The 20,961-nt window shown below is 54.6% G+C and overlaps 1 protein-coding gene across 1 annotated transcript in view; it reads right to left on the reverse strand.

Moving 5' to 3' along the window:
• WHRN (whirlin) overlaps positions 1–20,961 on the reverse strand; it is a 51,807-nt gene that overhangs the window by 307 nt on the left and 30,539 nt on the right. The window contains exons 4-11 of the mRNA XM_041475196.1: positions 14,374–14,576; positions 13,471–13,507; positions 11,772–11,984; positions 11,047–11,253; positions 4,779–4,850; positions 3,432–4,014; positions 1,270–1,448; positions 516–638 (exon numbers count right to left, since the gene is read on the reverse strand). Coding sequence (XP_041331130.1) covers positions 516–638; positions 1,270–1,448; positions 3,432–4,014; positions 4,779–4,850; positions 11,047–11,253; positions 11,772–11,984; positions 13,471–13,507; positions 14,374–14,576 — 1,617 coding nt within the window. The remainder of the gene's footprint in view (positions 1–515; positions 639–1,269; positions 1,449–3,431; positions 4,015–4,778; positions 4,851–11,046; positions 11,254–11,771; positions 11,985–13,470; positions 13,508–14,373; positions 14,577–20,961) is intronic.

The following is a 20,961-nucleotide window of genomic DNA, read 5'->3' on the forward strand; positions in this document are numbered from 1 at the left end:
GGGGATGAATTTGGCTTCTCCCCTGCTTGCTCCTGGAGCGTGACGCCAGCTGGGATGGCCAAGAATAACCAAGGCAGAGTCGGCTCTGCTTTTTTTTGCTGTAAGTAACTTGAATTTTGCCCCAAGTAAACAGCAAATAGGGAGACAGCTCCAGAGGGCTCAATCCCCTGGCTCCCATCCACCATTCCCCCTCCTCAATCCCCCATCTCACAGTCTCCAGACATCTGGAGACAGCAGCCAAGCTTTCAGGGCTGCCCTGATCCCCTCGGAGATGTCTGGAGCACACAGCTGGCTCCCAGGAGGTGTGTTCCGGGATGGGATCATCCACGGGACACAGACGCCGTCCTCAGCGTGGCAGAATGGTGCCTGCGGAGGTGCAGGGCTGTAGGGGGGACAACCCCCCAAAATCCCCCTGGCCACAGCTCCAGGGCTTTGCCCAGCCTGCCCAGGGAGGAGAGGGATGGGATGGGATGGGCTGGGATGTGCACGGAGCTGTCCCATCCCAGCTGCCCTACCTGGATGGTGACGATGCGGGGCAGCGGCTGCCGCGTGTTGGCGCCGCCCTCGATGGCGATGCCCAAGGTGGGAGCGCTCTTGGACACCCGGATCAGACACGACGTGGGCTCCAGGAGCCCTGGCTGTGGGGACAGATGGCACTGCTGAGGGGGCCTGGGCACCGTGTGCCAGCCGTGCTCCCTCTGCCAGGGCCCCACAGCAGGCAGGGACACGCTGGCTGCCACCACGGAGGGACAGACAAAGCCCTGCAGCTGCTTTCTGACTCCTGATCTAAAATCCCACCTCTGGGCAGAGTTGGAAGGGAAACTCTGGGAAGGAGCTGAGCAACTCTCTGCCTGCCTGCCTGTGTCCTTCAACCTCACCACCACCAGAAACCCTCTGAGTTATGTCTGATACCCACTGCCACCTTCCCTTTGGGTGACAGGTGACTTCACTCATGCGGCTTGTGGATGTCCCTTTAGAGCCAGGAATTCCCTCATGATCCAGCTGGCTGGAGCTGGGAGGGATGGGATTTACTCAGGATGGAGTGAATCAGCCCTACAGTGCCCCTCTCAGCCACTCCTGACCCCTTTCCCCACAGCTCAGCCCCCCAGAGAACTGACTGCCTGCAGCAGAGAGGAGAAATACCCCAGCCAAGCACGGACGAGTGGCTGCTGCCTGTGGGCAGAGGGAGTGGAACGGGCTGGCCAAGGCAGTGGGGCACAGCCCTGGGTGCCCCCTCCCACACAGAGCAGCACCCCAGACCCCCCTCACCGGCTTGGAAGCCCCTTCTGCCGCCCCCTCGCTCCTCGTGGCCTCCTTGGGGCTGCGGCTTTTCCCGGGGCCTGGCTGCCGGCTCCTGTCCTTGCCGCTCGTCTCGACCTCCCCGATGTCCACCCCGCTGTCCTCGCTGAGGGTCTGCCCGCTGTCCGACAGCTGGGAGAGCGTGGAGGCTGGGGAGAGACGCGGCATTAGTGGGCGGGCAGCGCCAGGGCCGGGCCGGCCGAGCGCCCACGGCCACGGGGCGAGGGCAGCTGCCACTCCCAGGGCTGGGCAGCCTCCCTGGGATTCACACCGGGGCTGCAGAGCAAGGTTCCCAAGCACAGCCCTGCAGAACCATGGAATTGCTCAGTTGGGAAAAGCCCTCTCAGATCATTGAGTCCAACCACAAGAGCAGCACTGCCAAGGCCACTTCAAAGCCATGTCCCCAAGTGCCCCATCTACATGGCTTTTAGATTCTTTCAGGGATAGGATCTCCACCACTGCCCTGGGCAGCCTCTCCCAGTGCCTGACCACTCTTTCAGTGAAGGGATTTTCCCATTATCCAACGTGAAGCTCCCCTGGCACAGCTTGAGGCCATCTCCTCTTGTCCTGTCCCTGTTTACTGGGAGAAGAGATTGACCCCAACCTCACTGCAGCCCCCTGTCAGAAGAGCAGAGCTGTGCACAGGCAGCATCCAGAGACAAGTGGCCTCAAACTCTGGTCTGGAACCCAACCCAGATCCCAAACTGGGATGGAAGGAGAGAGTGATGAATTCAGGGACCCTGCTGGAGGCACGTTTATGCACCCCATGCTCCACAACAGGGTCTGGGAGGAGACAGGGACCAAGCCAAGTGAAGAGCTGCTGCCATGTAGGAGCTTTCTGTCCTTCGAGGATGAAGACCAAGTGCAGATGGAGGCTGGAAATGTCAGGAGCAGCGGCGGCGCTGCATTAATGCACCCGCGGCGCTGCATTTAATGCACGCGCATCGCCCTGCGGGCAACGAGCGGGCTGCAGTGACGGCGCTGTGCCACACGAGGGCGACATTGCCACTCGTGTCGCTGCCGCAGCGCGGGGGGGCGGGAGCGCTCCGGGACCCCGGGACTGCCCTGGATCCCCCTTCCCTCTCCATCCCCGAGAGCCCCTGGATCCCCCTTCCCTCTCCATCCCCGAGAGCCCCTGGATCCCCCTTCCCTCTCCATCCCTGAGAGCCCCTGGATCCCCCTTCCCTCTCCATGTCCGAGAGAGCCCGTGGATCCCCCTTCCCTCTCCATCCCCGAGAGCCCCTGGATCCCCCTTCCCTCTCCATGTCCGAGAGATCTCCTGGATCCCCCTTCCCTCTCCTCCTGCAGGAATCCCCCTGGATTCCCCTTCCCTCTCCATCCTCGAGACTCCCTGGATCCCCCTTCCCTCTCCTTCTCCAGGAATCCCCCTGGATCCCCCTTTCCTCTCCATCTCCGAAAGCTCCTGGGACCCCCTGGGACCCCTACTCCCTCTCTATCTCCCAGGGACCCATGGGGTTCCACACACTGTTCCCTCACCTTCACTTCTTTTTCCTGGGAGAAATGCGACTCCAGAGCGGAGTGTGGGCACAATTAGATTTTTTTTTTCTCCCTCAAAATGTACAGTTAATGGGAAAAGACCACAATTATTACTGGTCCCTGAGGTCACAGAATGGGTTGGAAGGGATCTTAAAGATCATCCCATCTCACCCCTGCCATGGGTGGGGACACTTCCCACTAGACTGAGCCCTGTCCAGCCTGGCTTGGACACTGCCAGGGATCCAGGGGCAGCCTCAGCTACTCTGGGCACCCTGTGCCAGGGCCTGCCCACCCTCCCAGGGAACAATTCCTAATTCCCAATATCCCATCCATCCCTGCCCTCTGGCAGTGGGAGCCATTCCCTGTGTCCTGTCCCTCCATGCCTTGTCCCCAGTCCCTCTCCAGCTCTCCTGGACCCCTTTAGGCCCTGCCAGGGGCTCTGAGCTCTCCCTGGAGCCTTCTCCTCTCCAGGTGAGCACCTCCAGAACCCTCACCCTCCACAGGAGAGATGCTCCAACCTTTGGATCATGAGATCCATCACAAGACCTGAAGCCTTGCGATGCGTGTCCTGTCCCATTTATCTCCCTCCCAACACCCCAGGGATGGATTTCTCCAGCTGCTAAGGTGACACCCACCTCTGGCCTGGGGCAGGGGCCTCACTTCGTTGACGTCGGGCTCGCTGTTGGGCTGGTGCACCTCCACCATGATGAAATGCTGGTTGGCCGCGGCCTGGGGGCTGCCCTTGTCCGGGGGAGGGGGCGCGGGGTGCGAGGGCGGAGGAGGAGGGGACGGGGCCGGGGGGCTCTGGAGCCCCTCTGGGGACGGGCTCTTCAGCCTGGTGGGGGACTGGACCCTGGGGAAGGGCCCGATGGGGTGCTGGCTGAGCAGGGAGAGCGGGGCCTCCGCCGGCCGGCGGGAGCCGCGCGGGGACGGGGAGATGGTGGCGTAGATGGCGCTGGGGGCGGAATCCTCGGTGGACGTGGAGGCCGTGGAGGTCATGCTGACCGTGTCCTTCTCGGGGGCGTGCGGAGGGGGAGAGGGGTTTCGGGGGGCCACGAAGAAAAGGCCAGACTGGGAGGACTCGGAGGAGGGGCGCTTGGGCTTGTCCTTCCCCGGGAGCCGGGGCTGGGCAGAGGAGGGGTCCAGGGTCTGGGGGGCTGATGGAGGAGGAGGAGGCTTGAAGTTGGGTGGTTCCTCTGGGAAGGAGGAGAGATCATCCTGCCAGAGCAAGAACAGTTTGTAGGACACCATGCCCAGGCTCAGAGTCAGTGCATGTTCATCTCCTCACAGTGACCATGGCTGAAGGAGCTGGATGTTATAGAAACACCTTCCTGGCCTGACAGTGTTACACAAACACCTTCCTGACCTGGTAGTGTTACACAAACACCATCCTGACCCTCTGACAGTGTTACACAAACACCTTCCTGACCTGGTGGTGTTACACAAACACCTTCCTGGCCTGACAGTGTTACACAAACACCTTCCTGACCCTCTGACAGTGTTACACCAACACCTTCCTGACCTGACAGTGTTACACCAACACTTTTCTGACCCTCTGACAACAAGAATACGACTCACAAATGAGCACAGCTGCAGAACAGCTGATGGGCCAAGAAATGTTTATAATATATTGTAATTAGGAAATAGTTGGCTTCTGATTGTGATGGTGTGAATTATAACATCTGTATTGTCTCACCTTTCACATGAGACTGAAAATAGAGTAAAAGCTTTTAAAATGGCTCTCAGTTACCATGTCTGGGTCAGAAAAGAGCCTAACCCAACACAGAACAACCCCCTCCCAAGCTTTGCTTTGGTTCCACAAGGCTGCTCCTATCCAGCCAGCCAGATCCTCTCCTGACCCACCTGAGGAGCTGTGCCCAGTCACTCCCCTGCGGGTGGGTATGGCCCAGCTGCTGCAGCTGGGGCACAACCCAGCACCCCCAGTTTGCCTCCTGCTCCCCCCAGCTCCGTGCAGGCCTTACCAGGGACACATCTGGCAGGGTGTTGATGCTGCTCTGGTGGCAGTCCCCAGCTCCCTCCAGCTCTGATGTGTTCTGAGAGGGCACAGAAGGAACAGAGAAGCATGGCACAGCAGCACGAGCAACCAGCACTGTGCCAGGGGACGGGCAAGGGATGCTCCAAACCCCTCCCCATGCAGGGCCAGCCTTACCCAGGGGTTTTTACCTCCTTGGGGTGCCTTTGTTGGCTCTCCCAGGCTAAGGGATGTGCTCAGAGCATGCTGTGGACCTGACACGCTGGGGTTTCCTCTAGGCCCAAATCAGCTGCTCCTGCTGAATTTGGGAGGAGGGAAGGGACCAGCCCTGAGGGCTTCAGTTGTTTTTTCCCCCCAGAGGAAGGACAATAGAAATTTAAAACTCTTCTTCCCTGCAACCCAGAGCAGTGGCTCTCAGATGCAAAGAGAAGCTGCTGCCACTGCTTCATGAGCCCAAAACTGTCACCAGGAAATGCCACACCACGGTTTTGAGGAGTTCACAGCTCCAGGAATGCAGAAGGGATTTCCTGTGGGAATCTGTCAGTAGGGATGGCCCAGGGAGAGGCCATGGATGCAGCCAGGCAGAGCAAACCTGGTGACATCAGGGGTGGGGCACAGCAGCTCTGCCCTGGGAGCTGTGCCCAGCCCTGCTGAGGGAATCCTGTGCCAGGGGGGACCATTCCCAGCTCCCCTGGTGGCAAACCCAGCCTCAGCCTCCTCTCCCTCAGTGTGTGCTGCTCTGGAGGGGGCTGCTGCTGCTCAGGGAGGCTGAGCTCGGCTCCTGTCACGCTGGCAGGGCTGTTTGGATGGGGCAGGGCACAGTTTGTGTTTAAGTGCCTGCTATTTATTACAGGATAAACAGCTGATTAGCTGAAACACTGGTGCATCTGCATCTCCCCCAGCTGCTGGAGGCTGCTGCTGTGCCTGGGAGATGTTCATGTCCCAAAATAGACACGAGAGACAATTAAGACCATTAGAGGAGCAGCAAAAACATTAATGTAAAGTGCTTTTATCCCTGTGGCTTCTGAAGGAGCCCTGGGGAGTGAGAACACAAAGAAACAGCTTGTTCAGGGAGTGACAGGTAAAGGCCTGGCTTGGGAAACCTTCCTGTGGCACAGGGTGGTTCCATCCTCTGTTGTTCCAACATAAGGGCAGGGGGCTTTTAAAAGAGAATCACAGAAGGATTTGGGTTGGAAAGGACTTTAAAGATCATCCAGTGCCACCCCCTGCCACGGCAGGGACACCTCCCACTGTCCCAGGCTGCTCCCAGCCCTGTCCAGCCTGGCCTTGGGCACTGCCAGGGATCCAGGGGCAGCCACAGCTGCTCTGGGGAATTTGGCAGCAGCCAAACTGTCCCAGCTGTGTCACTGCTAAAATGGGAATAATCTGCCTGATGCCCCCTAAAACCTGCCAGGGCCATTTCCCCCGTCCTGTGTCCATCACAGGCCACGTCCCAGCTCTGGCCGCGCAGCAAGGACCAGCCTGTCCTGAGCTGTGGCTCCTCTGCAGATGCTGGCTGAGCACAGCAGCTGCCCCTGTGCCCCCCAGTGCCACTGCCAGCTCTGTCCCCCCCAGCCAGGGACACTGCTGCTCCTCCTCAGGGCACCTCTGGCTGCAGGAGATTTGCTTTTCCTCACTCCTTCAGGGGGCAAAAGCAATTAAACAGTGATTGCTCTGGGCCATAAACCATGATGACTTTCAAGCACATTTGCTTTCAGGAATTGGCTATTTCGAGGCTCTGCCTTCCTGGATTTCCCTTGAAAGACTCACAGAAGCCACTGCCCTGAAAAATGAGTACTGAGAAGGCTGCTCCCTCCTGCTCCTCTGCCCCATCTATTTTCCAGTTCTTCATGGGAACTGGGGCCAGGTGAGGCCCTTCCAGCCCCTCCTCAGAGCAGCTGGGAAATGTTTGTCCTTGTCCTAAAAAGAGTCCCCAGCAGGAGTGAAGGAGCTGCAGAGCATGTCTCAGACAGGCAGTCTTCATTTGCAGATTAAAGGGTGGAGAAACTGTCACTTCCCCAGGGAGCACAGCCCAACCTTTAATTAACCTCTCAGCTCCAAATCAGTCCCCTAATTTCCAGTTACTGCTAACGAGAGAGCTTCACTGAGCCACTCAGCCTGAGTGCTGCAGGGTGTCAGTTTTGAGCAACTGCCCCAGCCTGGAGATAAGCCCAGCTTCCCTCCCCTTCCATCTCCCAGTCTGGAATGCAGCCACAGGGATGGAGGAGGCACAAGCCTCTGCTCCAGATTTTAGGGGTCTAAGCATGCATAATGACCTCCACACAGTGCTCTGTCCTTATCCTCATCCTCTGAGAGGAGCATTCCCAGCACGTGGGAATGCTCCATGTGGGATATTCCAGGGAGCTGGAGCTGATTCACCTCTGGAGCCAGCTGGAGCAAGGCAGCACCTCTGGAACCACCACCTGCCTCCAGCCCTGGGAGGAGAAGGCACCTCTGGCTGGCAGCAGCTTTGCTGGGAGGTGGTGGAGAGGAAAACCAAACTCCAGGGATATAAATTCCTTCATCCCAAAACTGAGGGTTGGGCAGGAGGTAGGGACAAAGGGAACGCTAGAACAGTCAGGGATTCCCACTGCTCTGGTCAGACATACTGCACCTGATTATTGCAGTCTGCAGCTGATCTCTGCCCTGCAGGACTCATCTGGAGGCCCAGCATTCCCAGGAGGTGCTGATGACACTCAGACAGTGGCTGGCACTGTCAAACATTGGCTCATTGCCAAGCATCCTTCAAGCATTCCTTGATGGAATCACTCATCCCATGGCAGGGCCTGCCCAGCCCCACCCTGCTTGGTTTTGGTGGAAGTTTGTGGCTACAGCTCTCCTCACAGAGAGCAGAAGGCACAAGTTCTCCAAGGATTTTTCCTGGGGAAAGCAGTGAGAAGCTCAGAGAAGAAGAGAAAACAATTCTTATCTCTACTTGCTGTGCCTGCTGTTTGGCACATGTGGAATGTGTTATGGAGATTGTTTACCCAAAGTGATTTGTTAGTTGGATTCTGCTGAAGGTTGTTTGGATTCCTTGGCCAATTGGGTCAAAGCTGTGTCCTGGCTGTCTCAGAGAGTCATGGGTTTTCTTTAGTATTCTTTAGTATGGTATCTCTTTAGTACGTAATTTATTATAGTATTGGTGTAATATAGTGTAGCTTAATAAAGAATAAAGAAGATTTCGGCCTTCTGAAATCATGGAGTCAGAGCACATTATTCCCTACACTGGGGTCGCCCTGCAATGACACAAGTTCACTCACCAAGCCATGGGACAGGTGGCCTGCTCTGGTGTCACTGAGTTTGGTCACAAAGCCAGAAAGTCTATGTCCCACGGTCTGGGGTGCCTGGGACAAACTGGGAATGCTGCAGCATCCTCTGCTGGGTAAGAGTCATTCCCACAGGGATGCAGCTCTTGGGGCGGATTCACAGCTGCTGGTCCCACCCTTTGCTCTCTGGGCTGTCCTGACCCTGTGATTTCCTCCTGGCCAGGAGCAGGGAATGATCCCACACCCTGGAGCCTGCAGTTCCCTCAGCCTGCTCCCAGCCAGTGGCTCTGGGGTGACACAGGGGTTCCTGGGGCTCCCCCACAGCCCTGCCCAGCCCCTCCAGAGCCTGGGTGAGCATTTCTCACACACAGTGCTGACCCCCTGTGCACTGACCCCCTGAACTGCAGCATGGGGCTCTGCACACCCTAGGACCATGAGGAAAATTCTCCCCTATCCTAAGGATGTGTGCTGGGATGTGAGCAGCCTGTGAGAGAGCTGGGGATGCTCAGCCTGGACAAGAGGAGGCTCTGTAGAAACCTTGTTGTGCCATTTCACTGCTTGGAGAGGGCTGTACAAAAGATGGGGACAGATTTTTTAACAGGGCTTGTTGTGATAACACAAAGGGGAATGGTTTTAAACTGAGAGGGTCAGTTTAGATCAGATAGAAGGAAGATGTGTTTTAGAACAAGGGTGGGCAGGCCCTGGCACAGGTGCCCAGAGAAGCTGTAGCTGCCCTGGATCCCTGGGAACATCCAAGGCCAGCTTGGACAGGGCTCTGAGCACCTTGGTCTAGCTGAAGATGTCCCTGCTCACTACAGGGCAGTTAAATGAGATGGGCTTAAACATCCCTTCAACCCAAACGGTTCCATGATTTTCTACTGCTGTTTAGCCAGGGTGCCCACACAGCACAGCAGCAGGCAGGCAGGGAGGGCAGTGTGGGATCTGCCATGCTCAGCTCTGCTGCTCCCTCCAAAACCCCATCCCTGAGGTGTCTGTGGCACTCAGGTGCCCGCTGGGTCTGGCTCAAGCTGAGCCTTGTGTGCCCTGCAGCACCAAGGACTGGGGAAGGAGCTGCTCTGTGCAGAGGCACTGAGGAGCAGCAGAGGGACACGAGGTGGCCATGCAGCAGCAGCCCATCCCTCCCCTGCCACCCCCCTGCCCCAGCCACTGCAGCCCTACCTCCATCAGGTCTATGAGCCACAGGAGCCGCTCCTGGGATGTGCCAGGGGAGAGCAGAGGGAAACAAGCACAAAAGTGAAAAGGTGCCATCAGGGAGGGTGCAGAACAAAGCAGCGAGCTGAGCAAACCCCGCAGGGCACTGCCCCTGTCCCCAAACCCAGTCCCAGAACCCACCCCCAGCTGCAGGCAGGGAGGGCTGGAGGGAGCCCCTCCTGCCGGGGTGCTGGGGAGGGAACAGCAGCAGGGGCTGAGGGATCAGTCTGGGAGCCCTGCCCACATCTCTCCTGCTATCCAGGCACCCATCCACCACCAGCTGGTGCTCTTTGCTTGGCAGCTCTTGGGCACAACCATGGCAGTGGCAGCATTCCCATCACCCTGGATGGGATCATCTCCATTCCGTGGAGCAGGGCGTGCTCTCCCACCCATGGGGACAGGTGCCACATGGCCAGGGAGGCCCTGCAGGGCACAAAGGGCACGTGCTCTTGAAGGAAGCTCTGCCCACTCCCTTCCCTGTGCCACAGCAGCACCCTGGTGTCCCTCCCAAAGCTCTGGGCTCGTGTGCCAGGTGGGGCTGGGCCACTGGTCACACACTGGCCCAGGCAGACACGTTTGTGTTGTGGAGCACGTGGCACAGCCCCAGGCATGGGCACAGCGTGAGAGCAGGGTGTTACACTCAGCACACAATCCTGGCAAACCTGTGCCAGCCCTCAGAAAAATTTTCCCAGCAGCTCCTTGGAGAGCAGAGCAAAGCTCACTTTGTTTATGCAGATCCAGAAAGGCTCTCACTGAAATCCTCCTGACCTGAGCAGGTGGCTTTCCTGTGGGCACTTGTGGATTTAACAGGACAAAAGCACAGCTCTGATGCTCTGACACTCTCTGAGGTCTCTCACAGGCAGGCAGAGCCCCAGGACAGCCCCCTCCCCTCTCCCCCACGGGCTGTGCTGGGTGGACCCTCCCCAGCCCCATCCCACCACCGTGGGCTGCTTTCCTCGCTGAGCACAGAGCCCATTGTTCCTCCTTCCTTCCATGAAGGGTTTAATTTCCAAGGTTACTAATGCATTTATGATGAAAGGCATTTTATGGCGAGGAAATTAATTTGGGGGCTGTGTGCGTGCACAGTCTGAGGTGATTACAGTAACTTAATTAGACGGTGCGTGCGACAGGGGCCTGGCAGAGACGTGGGAGTGCTGCTGCTGCGTGCTGAGAGTGGGTGGCAATGGGATGCAGCTGCCTGGCCACTGTGGCTCCCACTGGGATGGGGGGCAGGCAGCCAGCACCCTTAGGGGGTGATTTAGGAGCTGGTGAACAGCAGCAGGCATGGCATGGCAGCGGGCAGGGCTGGGATTTCTGTGGGGATGCAGCTCCAGTGGATTTCTGGGAGCAAGGCAGGCTCTGTCCCTCACTGGGATGAAGGTGATGCCTCAGGTTTTAGCTGTTCTATTTTTCAGGTTCTGTGCTGCTTTAGTGTGTGGGTCTGAGCTTCACATGAGGGGATGGTGAGCTCTGCACAGCTCAGGGAGACAAAACAATTCCTGCTCTAGCTGGGACAAGGCATCAAAGGGACAGGCAGCCCTCAAGCAGGGGACAGCAGCATCTCAATGTCAGGGCACAGAGACACCCAGCACCTCATGGCATCACCTACAAATCACCCAGAGTGCACAGAAAAAATAACAGCTCTGAGAACCCATGGGGGAAGCTGGACAGGGCTCGCTGTGGGCTGAAATGGCTTTACAGCACTCAGGGAGAGCAGCTGGCTGTAGGATTGCCAGGAGGAGGTGCTGAAAGGAAGGGGATCGGGCAGGAGGGACCTACCCGGGCCGAGCTGACGGTGGTGGCAGTGAAGTGGCTGCTGGAGGACGAGACGGTGTCGCTGTAGGACATCATGGAGTAGGAGTCGGCGCTGGGCCCCGCGGGCTGCCGGGCCTTCATGGACTCGATCTCCCTCTTCAGCACCAGGTTGTCGAAGCGGTCCAGGTCTTGTGGGGAGATCACCCCCCTCACCTCGGAGAGCAGCGAGAACTGGCCAGGCACACAGAGCCAGAGCCAGGTTGGAGCACAGTCACGCTCCTGGGAAGCTGGAGGTCTCCCTCCCCCACGGTCAGCAGTGGCAATGGCAGGTGATGGAGGAGGTTTGATCCTAAATGTTACCACAAGCTCCTCTGCCACTGAACACCAGCCTGCATCCCCCAGAATGGCCCTGGCACAGAGTGCCCAGAGCAGCTGTGGCTGCCCCTGGATCCCTGGCAGTGCCCAAGGCCAGGCTGGACAGGGCTGGAGCAGCCTGGGACAGTGGGAGGTGTCCCTGCCATGGCAGGGGTGGAACAAGGTAATTTTTAAGGTCCCTTCCAACCCAAACCAGGGTGGAATTCTGTGCTGGTTCCACGATAATGTGGATTTGTCTCCCATACCCTCCCTCTTTCCCTGAGCAGATCACCTTGGAGGCACGGGGACACATGGTGACAATGTCCCCAGCGTGGCAGTGACTCTGCTCAGCCCACCAGCCCCAGGAGCTGTCCCTGCCCTGGTGAGGGCCTCACCTTGGCATGTGTGTTGAGCAGCTCGAAGAGGGCCATGACCAGAGCATCCACGGAGATGTTGCCCTCCTTGTACTCGTCCAGGTAGTAGCCCATGGTGGCCCGCTCCTGTTCGTTGAGCAGGTGCCGTGCCTGCTCCTCCAGCATGACCCGGGTCTGGTTCACCATGGTGCTCAGGGTCACCTGCGAGCCGGCCAGCCCCCGGTAGAACACGGGCTGCAGGGCACAGGGGACAGGCGTGGGGCTGGGTGGCAGTGGCAAGGAGGGCAGAGCTCTGCTGAGCCAGCTGGGCTGAGCAGGCTGGACCACAGAGTGCCCCTGCTCTGGGCTCCGCCACCAGCCCTCCTGCCTCGGTGCCAGCGCTGACTGCAGGGAGCTGGGAGTCAGACTGGAAGGAGGAATTTTGAGGATGACAGGAGGAAGGTACCCCCAGGTACCCCCCATCAGCCTTTCAGTGTCATCACTTATTTGGGTAAGTCTAGAACCATGATCAGAGGAGCTGAGCTTTGTTCTCTAGTACAGGAGCCAGAGAACAGCTGGAGCTGAACCAGGGCAGGAGATCAGAGAAAGGCTCTTCCCCCAGAGGGTGCTGGCACTGCCCAGGCTCCCCAGGGAATGGGCACGGCCCCGAGGCTGCCAGAGCTCCAGGAGCCTTTGGACAGCGCTGCCAGGGATGCCCAGGGTGGGCTTGTTGGGGGGTCTGGGCAGGGACAGGGGCTGGGCTGGGTGATCCTGGTGGGTGCCTTCCTGCTCAGGGTATTCTGTGATATTCTGATTCTCTGAGTCCATGCTGCACCAGTTGAGTTTCCCATCCCCTTTCAGCAAGTGGAGATCCTGTCCCCCCACCAGGCAGTGATTTAATCCCAGGCTGTGTTCCTCCCTGGCAGAACTGGGGGAACTGGGACCACAGGAGACAGCCCAGCTCCCCATCCTGTGGAAAAGGCACGTTTGCCTCCACTGCCAGCTTGAAACAGAGTCTAGTGAAGAAAGAGCCACTGGCAACCAAAGGAGCTCCAGGGGGAGACAAGTCTGGCTGCAGATGAAAGGCTTTTTCCCTTGGAGAGGGATTTCTGAGGGGAGGTCCTTAGTGTTTCCTCCCAGGCAGAGCTGGCACAGGGATATGGAACCAGACAAGACCTTGACTATCCCAGAGACAGGGAGAGTTGTGGCTGGGGAACATGTTTTGCCAGCAAAGAGTACAAAGCTGTTATCAGTGTGAGCCACCTGTGAAACCTCCCTGTTTAATTTCCATTTAAAAGCAATGTGCTTTGCAAGGAGGTGTGGAGGAGATGCTGGCACAGAGCTGCAGGCACAGCACGGGGTGAGTCCCTGTGCCTGGTGAGCTGGGCAGGGCTGGCTCAGCTCTGCCTCGGGCTGGGACAGACCCCTGCAGCTCCCAGGGCCCACAGACAGCCACCATGAGGCCAGTCATGGTCACCTCTGCAGGGTGGAGGGTCCCCACGGCCCTTGTCCATGGGTGATCATTGCCCCTTGCCCATTAAGAGGGCACCAGATGTGGCACAGGAGAGGGGACACCACTGTGCCACTGTAGAACACAGCTGCCAACACAGCATGGGGAGGAGAAAGACCATTAAAATCCCAAACCAGCATCCCTGCTGTAACCAGGAGCATGGCCCTCCCTCCCATGGAAAATAAACCACAATTGCAGTGATAATTTCACAAGGCATCAGGAATGTCTTACCCTGGCTGCCACGTCCATAGCATGGTCACCCACTGCCCTGCGAGGAGGGAGAAGATCAGTTAGCACTGAGTGCCTGTCACTTGTCACCTGGCACAGCACATGGCACCTTCTCTCCTCTCTGGAGAGCCAAAAGCTTCAGGCAGGGGAGAAGGGGAAGGGACTGTGGATGTGACAAGTCAGTCAGAGACTGAAACAGATAACTTTCCCTGACATCATTCTGGGAGAAGCTGTGAGAAGCTCAGAGAAAAGAATTAAAACAATTCTTAAGTCCCTGCAGCTGGAGTTTGTGAACATGTGGAACGTGTTCTACATGATGTTTATGGAAAGATGGTGTTGGTCTTAATTAACCAATTGGGTGACAGGTGTTATTAGAACCAATCAGGTTCTGGGTGAATGATGTTGCTTATAAAAATATGAAGTTTTTAATAAATGAGCTTTTATGGCTTCTGAAAATGCATGGGGAGTTGTGTCACCTTCATTCCTGTTCCTGACACAACGGTGACATCGGACAGCACAACATTGTCCACACCTGCTCCACCCTACAGGCCAGAGATGCTTCCCTGACACAGGAGCCAGACCCCAGAACGGGGAGCTCCATGGACAGGGTGGGGGTCCCCATCCTTCCAGGGGCTCTGAGCTGACAGACCCCCCGAAAAGGCCCTGTCTTAGGTTGGAAATGGGGGTGTGTGTTCTATCCCCATCTGTCAGAGCTGGGGCAGTTCTCCTCTGTGCATGTTTTAGTTTTTTAGTATTCCTATTCCCATATCTTTGCTGAGAGCCCCTTAATTTCCAAATCATAATAATTCAGAGGGAGAGGGGTTTACATTTTCCATTTCAGGGGAGGCTCCTGCCTTCCTCAGCAGACACCTGTGTGTTCAAACCCAGACAGCCCCAGGCCCGTACCCCGCTGCGCTGAGCAGGGTCTCCCCGAGCTGGGAGCTGCTGATCCAGCGGGTCTCGTCCACGGTGGTGCGGGCGTGGGGCAGGCGCCCGATGTCCTTCACCGTCATCATCAGGTGACGCGAGGACTTGAGCAGCTTCACGGCCTCGTCGTGGGGGATGCTCAGGAAGCTCCGGCCGTTCACCTCCAGGATCTGGTCTCCCACCTGTGGAATGAGGATGGACTGAGCCTGGCATGTCCTTGGAGCTCTCCTGTTGGGAATTACACTGTCCTGTCCCAGCAGGGAGGTGCTGCCCAGTCTAAGCCAGCTCCAAACTGGGACGGGGATGGAGTGACCAGGGACAGTGCTGCTGGATGGAGATCATCCCTCTTGCTGGCAGCCAGTGAGGACCAGTCCGTGAAGCCTGGAGGGGCCTGTTCAGGACCCCAGCTCAGACTGATCTGCCCAGTCTCCTCCACCAACCCCAAAGAACATCCAGGCCTCCAGCCCAGTCCCTGCTGCTGCTGGGCTGCAAACTGCAGCATCTGGGACAGCTGCATTCCATCTCTCCTCTCCTATTTCCTCCCCTAAGAGATTTCATTCTGTGGGCAAGGCCTTTGCTGGAACCAGGTGTTACTGTCATATTTTCTGTAAAAATTTTTTGCTAGGATTTCTCTCCTGTTGTTTTGCTGCTTTAGAATGCAATAAGTGATTGTTTCATTGGTTTCATGTGAATTGTTTTTACTTATTAGCCAGTCACAGCCAAGCTGTGTCGAGGCTCTGGAAAGAGTCACAAGTTTTTCTTTAGTATCTTTTAGCCTTCTGTCTGTATCCTTTCTGTATTCTTTAGTATAGTTTTAGCATAGCATAGCATAGCATAACATAATATAACATAATCCTTCTAAAAACACAGAGATTGATTCATCATTTCCTTCCTTCGTCTAGGAACCCCACAAATACAAGAACCAGGAGCTTCCCTGACAGCCTGGCCTTGTTTGAGACACAGCACCCATCTGGTGTTTCACCCTTCATCCCAGGTCCTCTTCCTCTGTGCTCCCAGGGCATCCAGGGCTGCTCCTCCTCACTCCCGTATCACAATTCACCCTGCTCCTGATAAACCACATTTTTGAAGCTGCCCTTTCCTACATTTGCTTAACCACAGCCCTCAGCTCAGCTCTACCAAAACACAGCATGGATTTTCTTCTCTGCCTGGCCAGCAAGGAGACTCAGGGAGAGAAAAGTTCCAGAGAAGTGAAACAAATGATCAGTGGCAGATGAAGGTGCCTGTGAAAGGACAGATGGAAGAGATTAGACCAGTTAAATTTAGAGAGGAGATCATGTGGGGGGCTGGATGGAGCTATACAAAATAAGGCTGGCAATAATGAGAAGCCAGAGAAGGGCTCCTGTTTGTCCTTCCCTCTGTGCAAAGGACAGAGGAGGCTCAGGGAGGCTGGGAGGATGCTGGGAGTGGGGCTGAGGGGAAAAAGGACCTGCAGCAAGAGCATCATGGAGTCCTTTGGGCTGGAAAAGGCCTTTAGGACCATTGACTCCAGATGCAGCAGAGCTCAGCTCCATGTTCAGCTCCATCCAGGGACCCTGAGTGGATTTGCCTCATTCTTCACCATAAAATTCAATGGTTTGTGTTGGAAGTGACCTAAAAAATCCCAGAAGTGCGAAGGGAGGGATCCCAGGGGAAGGCAAATGACACAAATGACCCCAACCACGGGGCTCCACAAATATCTCAGGTTCCCTTTGAGCTCTGTCAGCTTTAAATCCACTGTCAGAAAATTGCTGGATACCTGTGGATTCTTTGCTTCTTTGATGCCAGGGTCAGGATTTAATCACAAGATGATATTTCTTGTTCAGACTCAGATGTTTATTAGTTCTTATCTATGACACATTCTCACAAACCCTAAGTTCTACAGCATTTCACGCTAACAAACCAAAAAAATGGAGCCCCATCTCTCTCTCTACAAGACCTTTTAAGGATAAACTGTCCAATTAAGAAATGACACCTAAATTATTTTTACTTTTAACCCAATAACCAGTCACCCATGCTCGCAATGTGGACTTTTCTATCCAGTTACACAAAACCACCCAAACCCATGGAGAAGAAGGGGAAGGAGATGAATGTGAAAAAGAAGGTGAAGAAGCAGGACCAGCCTCTGCCCTAAAACCTCCATCTTGTTTTATCTATATCACTATATTCTAAACCCTTAAACTCTAAGTTTCCCACCCTGTGATATTAGACACTTCTATTCAAACTCCACACCCATAATTCCAGTTCTGTCATTCCATTTTGGAAGCTTCCCCACAGCCTCAGTGTTCTCCTGGGGGTCAGTGCCTGTCAGCACAAAGTCTGAAATTCTCAGCAGCCGGGGTTCCTACAGCTACCAAGGGAACAGGGGAGGGGAATTATGCCAGGGCCTGAAGTGCCAAGAGAAATACCCACTCAGGTGCACAAATATCATCTCCCAGGCCTTTCTGATCCATCAGGAGTCCCCTGGAGTGCATTTTGCTGCACAAACAAGGAGCACTGAGTTCACTGCAGCACCAAAACAATAAAAATCCAAATTTGATTAGGCAGTTTTATTGCAATTATGAATCTTTAATGGTTTTCCATACCACGGATTAAATTTTCATGATTTTTTTGGTTCAGGACAGTTACACAGGTTTAATAATCTTTAATTTCTCCTTTTAAGAGTGAACCAAGAGGAGCCTGGCATGCTCTTATAACATCAGGGAGACCAGAGGGGCCCTGGATTTTTTTGCTAATTAACATAGATAATAATTATATTTTCCCCCCAGTGTCAAGGACAAGTGGAAAAGTAACAAAAAATCTGCAGTGATGCAAAAGAACCATCGACTAAAACAAAAGCTGACCCTGAGAAATGATTTGCTGTATTCACAGCTCCAAACTGGCACAGAATAAAAGAAGTAATAATAAGAAACACACACACACACACACACACACACACACAAAAAAAGTTATAATACAACACAGGAAAATGATTGCCCTGGATATTTCAGGAACCACTTTTCAGTTGTGCTCAGCTAATGGTGGGTGGATACCCAGGATGTGCTGAATGCTTGAACACCTCTGAAAATGTGGATTACTCTCATTTCCTAGGGAAAATTGTAGCCTGAAATGCAGGGGCTGAACACAACACGCAAAAAGTGACAGACCATGAGAAAAAGAGAGTTTAGAAATTACACCTCAATGACAGCCCTGGCTCCTTCTTCTGGAGACAGTGGGGAAGGGGAGGTGCAGTAAAGGGAAACGTAATGGGCTTCAGACAAGGGTTCTGAGCAGCAGAAATAATCAGAGTCTGCTCGGAAAAATTCTCTTAAAAAGAATCAGAATTTGCTCTGAAAAATTATCTTAAGTAATCAGAATGTGCTCTTGGAGAAACCCAATCACACAGACAGAAAAATAGGCAAGAGATTTTAAATGTGAGTTAAGGTTAAAAGACACCAAACAGCGCTGGGAATAACAGGGCCAAGGGCTGATGCCAGATGGGTTGGCACTGGCACCAGTCCTGTTTAATGCCACTGCAGTGCCAGCAGAGAGGCTAAATGACACTGGAGATAGCAATAAAGTACAAGGAGCCTCTCTCCAGCACAAATAATTACCAAATGCCCTTAAGAAATTAAAGATACGGGCAGGAAATGTATGGATCAATTTGGAATTGACTGAATGAAGGCTAGCAGTAAATAAGGATGTGCTCAGCTTCTCCAGGAGGGAAATGGGGCAGGGCAGGTGAAACAGATGATCCATGTGGGAAGGGTCCAGCACAGACCTGGGAGCAGGACTGTGGCATTCACATCCTCTGAAAAATCCCTTTGCCCAGGATTTTTCTCCTGGGAAGCTGAGAAGCCTTAGAGAAAAGGAAAACAATTCTTATCTCATTTGCTTCTCCTGTGTTGTGCTCATGTGGAATGTGTTTGCAGATTGTTTACCCACAGGTGATTGTTTCATTGGGCTCTGCTGTGAGTTGTTTTCACTCTTTGGCCAGTCAGGGCCAAGCTGTGTCAGGACTCTGGAGAGAGTCACCAGTTTTCATTATTATCTTTTTAGCATTCTGTAAGTATCCTTTCTGTATTCTTTAGTGTAGTTTAGTATAGCATTCTTTAATATAATACAGTATCATAAAATAATGAGTTAGCTTTCTGAGAACATGGAGTCAGATTCATCATTCCTGCCTTTGTTGGGGCATTCCCAGCAAATCCAATACAGGACAGGGAATGAGGGGCCATGGCTGTCTGAAAATGGCTCCTTTCCCCAAACACTGCAGCCCAAAGAGGGGAGATGCAAGCCCAGGGAGGGAAGAGGCTCTCTGGGGGTGGCAGTGCTTGTGGCACTCATGGGGGGAGGTTTTTGGTGGCCTCCCAGGAGAGGAGATTTCTGTCTCCATCAAGGTGACACCACTGGAAGGACCAGGAGAAACGTCACATCTTGGGTACCAAAACCACAACCTCCTGAGTGACTTTGTCACTTTGCAGCTCATTCCCAAACTCTGAGGGAGCCCCAAAGTTTTTACTTCATCTTCTTTTCTTCCAGGGTATTTATCTGTGTCCAGACCTCAAAGCTCACTGCAGCTTTCCAGGGGTGGCTTTGGGATGAGGGGCTCGAGGGAGTTTGCAGATGACACCAAATGTGTCCAGGGAAGGGAATGGAGCTGGGGAAGGGGCTGGAGCCCCAGGAGAGGCTGAGGGAGCTGGGAAGGGGCTCAGCCTGGAGAAAAGGAGGCTCAGGGGGCCCTTGTGGCTCTGCACAGCTCCTGACAGGAGGGGACAGCCGGGGGGTCGGGCTGTGCTTCCAGGGAACAGGGACAGGAGCAGAGGGAATGGCTCAGGCTGGGCCAGGGCAGGCTCAGGGTGGATGTTTAAGAAAAAAATCTTCACCAAAAGGGTGAAGGGACTCCAAAGTCCCCATCACTTGGAGGATTTAAAAGCCATGTGGATGTGGCACCTGGGGACACGGGGCAGTGGTGGCCTTGCAGTGCTGGAGGAATGGTTGGACACAATGATCTTGGAGATCTTCTTCAGCCTAAATTATTCTTTGTTCTCTGACAGCCAGTGCTGAGGTAAAATCATTCAGCTCTTCCTATTTACAGTCTCCCTTTCCCTCTCCTCTCATATATGGATAAATATGGATGGTGATTTTCACCCCAGCCCTCGTTCTGGGAACTCAATATTGAGTTGTTTGCTCAGAGCCAGCTCTCTGGAATCTGCTATTTCTGATTTAAAGGTCAAGGAGAGCAAACAAAAATGGCTTAAGGAGGAAAAAGAACCCCAGTCCTGACAAAACACAGCACCAGGAAAAATGAGCAAGGAAGAAATGAGGGCCAGCAGAGCCAGGAACAGCATCAGGAGCTCAGCTCGTGCCAGGCACCACTGGGGACAGCGGGAAGGAGGCAGGAAGGACAGGAGCTGAAAGCAAACGAGGCTGACTCACCTCCCTCCTCTGCTAACCCCCACTTTTCCACTCTCAGAACTTCCTCAGAGGCAGCAGATTTTCAAGCATGCCCAAAGACCACATTGTCAGAAGTTTCATGAATGAATAAACATCAAGAAGACCAAGGCCAAGCCTATGAATATTGAGTTATTGACCGAGTGCAGAGCTCCAGCCTGGTTCTGGCTGCAGTTCTGCCTGCAGGACAGCAGCACCTGAACCAGCACCAGCAGGGCTGCAGCTCCTCTGGGATCCTCATCTCAGGACCTTGGTCCTTGTTTCTGAAGCTGGCAAAAGTTTCTGGGCCTCAGAGAAACTTCCTTGGTTTTGCCTTGCTTTCAGTAGCTTTTGTTTGTCCTTCCATCAAAATCTAAGGCAAGTGTAAAATATTAATTATTTATTTTAGTTATTACTTAAAGAGTCCAAAATTCTGATTTGGTGCCATAGATACAAGGAGGTAAAAATGAAATGTCTGACAAAATTACAGATTGGTTTGGGTTAAAAGGGACCTTAAATCCCATCCAGTGCCACCCCTGCCATGGCAGGGACACCTCCCACTGTCCCAGGCTGCTCCCAGCCCTGTCCAGCCTGGCCTTGGGCACTGCCAGGGATCCAGGGGCAGCCACAGCTGCTCTGGGCACCCTGTGCCAGGGCCTGCCCACCCTCCCAGGGAAGGATTTCTGCCTTGTCTCTCATCTAAACATCACCTCGGCATCAGCTCAGTTCTGGTAAGAGCCTCAGTGAAAGCAGCAAAGCCCACAGAAGGATCCACTCCTGGGAAGCCAGCAGCAACCCTCCCATCAACCCAGCCAGGTTGTGTTGAGCCCACATTGAGAAATCCCACAATATTTCCATTTTAGAGAGCAACACTCTACCTGGAAATCACATTTATCCACCAGTTTTTACTTCCTTGTGGCATCACGTCCCTTCCACCACCACCTGGAGCTGCAATCTACACCCGACCATGTCTAACAACAGGACATAAAAGGCCTTTTTTACCTCCAAACCTCCAGGCAGCACTGGATTTACAGCATGTAGCATACACAAATCAGGGGGGAAGCAGCTGTGAGCATCTGAAATCACACCAAGCCTGACATCCAGCACAGCACGAGCCTGCTGGACACACAAATCACTGCCTGGAGAGCAGAGCAGCGA

The sequence above is a fragment of the Pyrgilauda ruficollis genome, unplaced genomic scaffold (genome assembly GCF_017590135.1).
Source record: "Pyrgilauda ruficollis isolate IOZ18807 unplaced genomic scaffold, ASM1759013v1 scaffold34, whole genome shotgun sequence".
NCBI classification, from domain to species: Eukaryota; Metazoa; Chordata; class Aves; order Passeriformes; family Passeridae; genus Pyrgilauda; species Pyrgilauda ruficollis.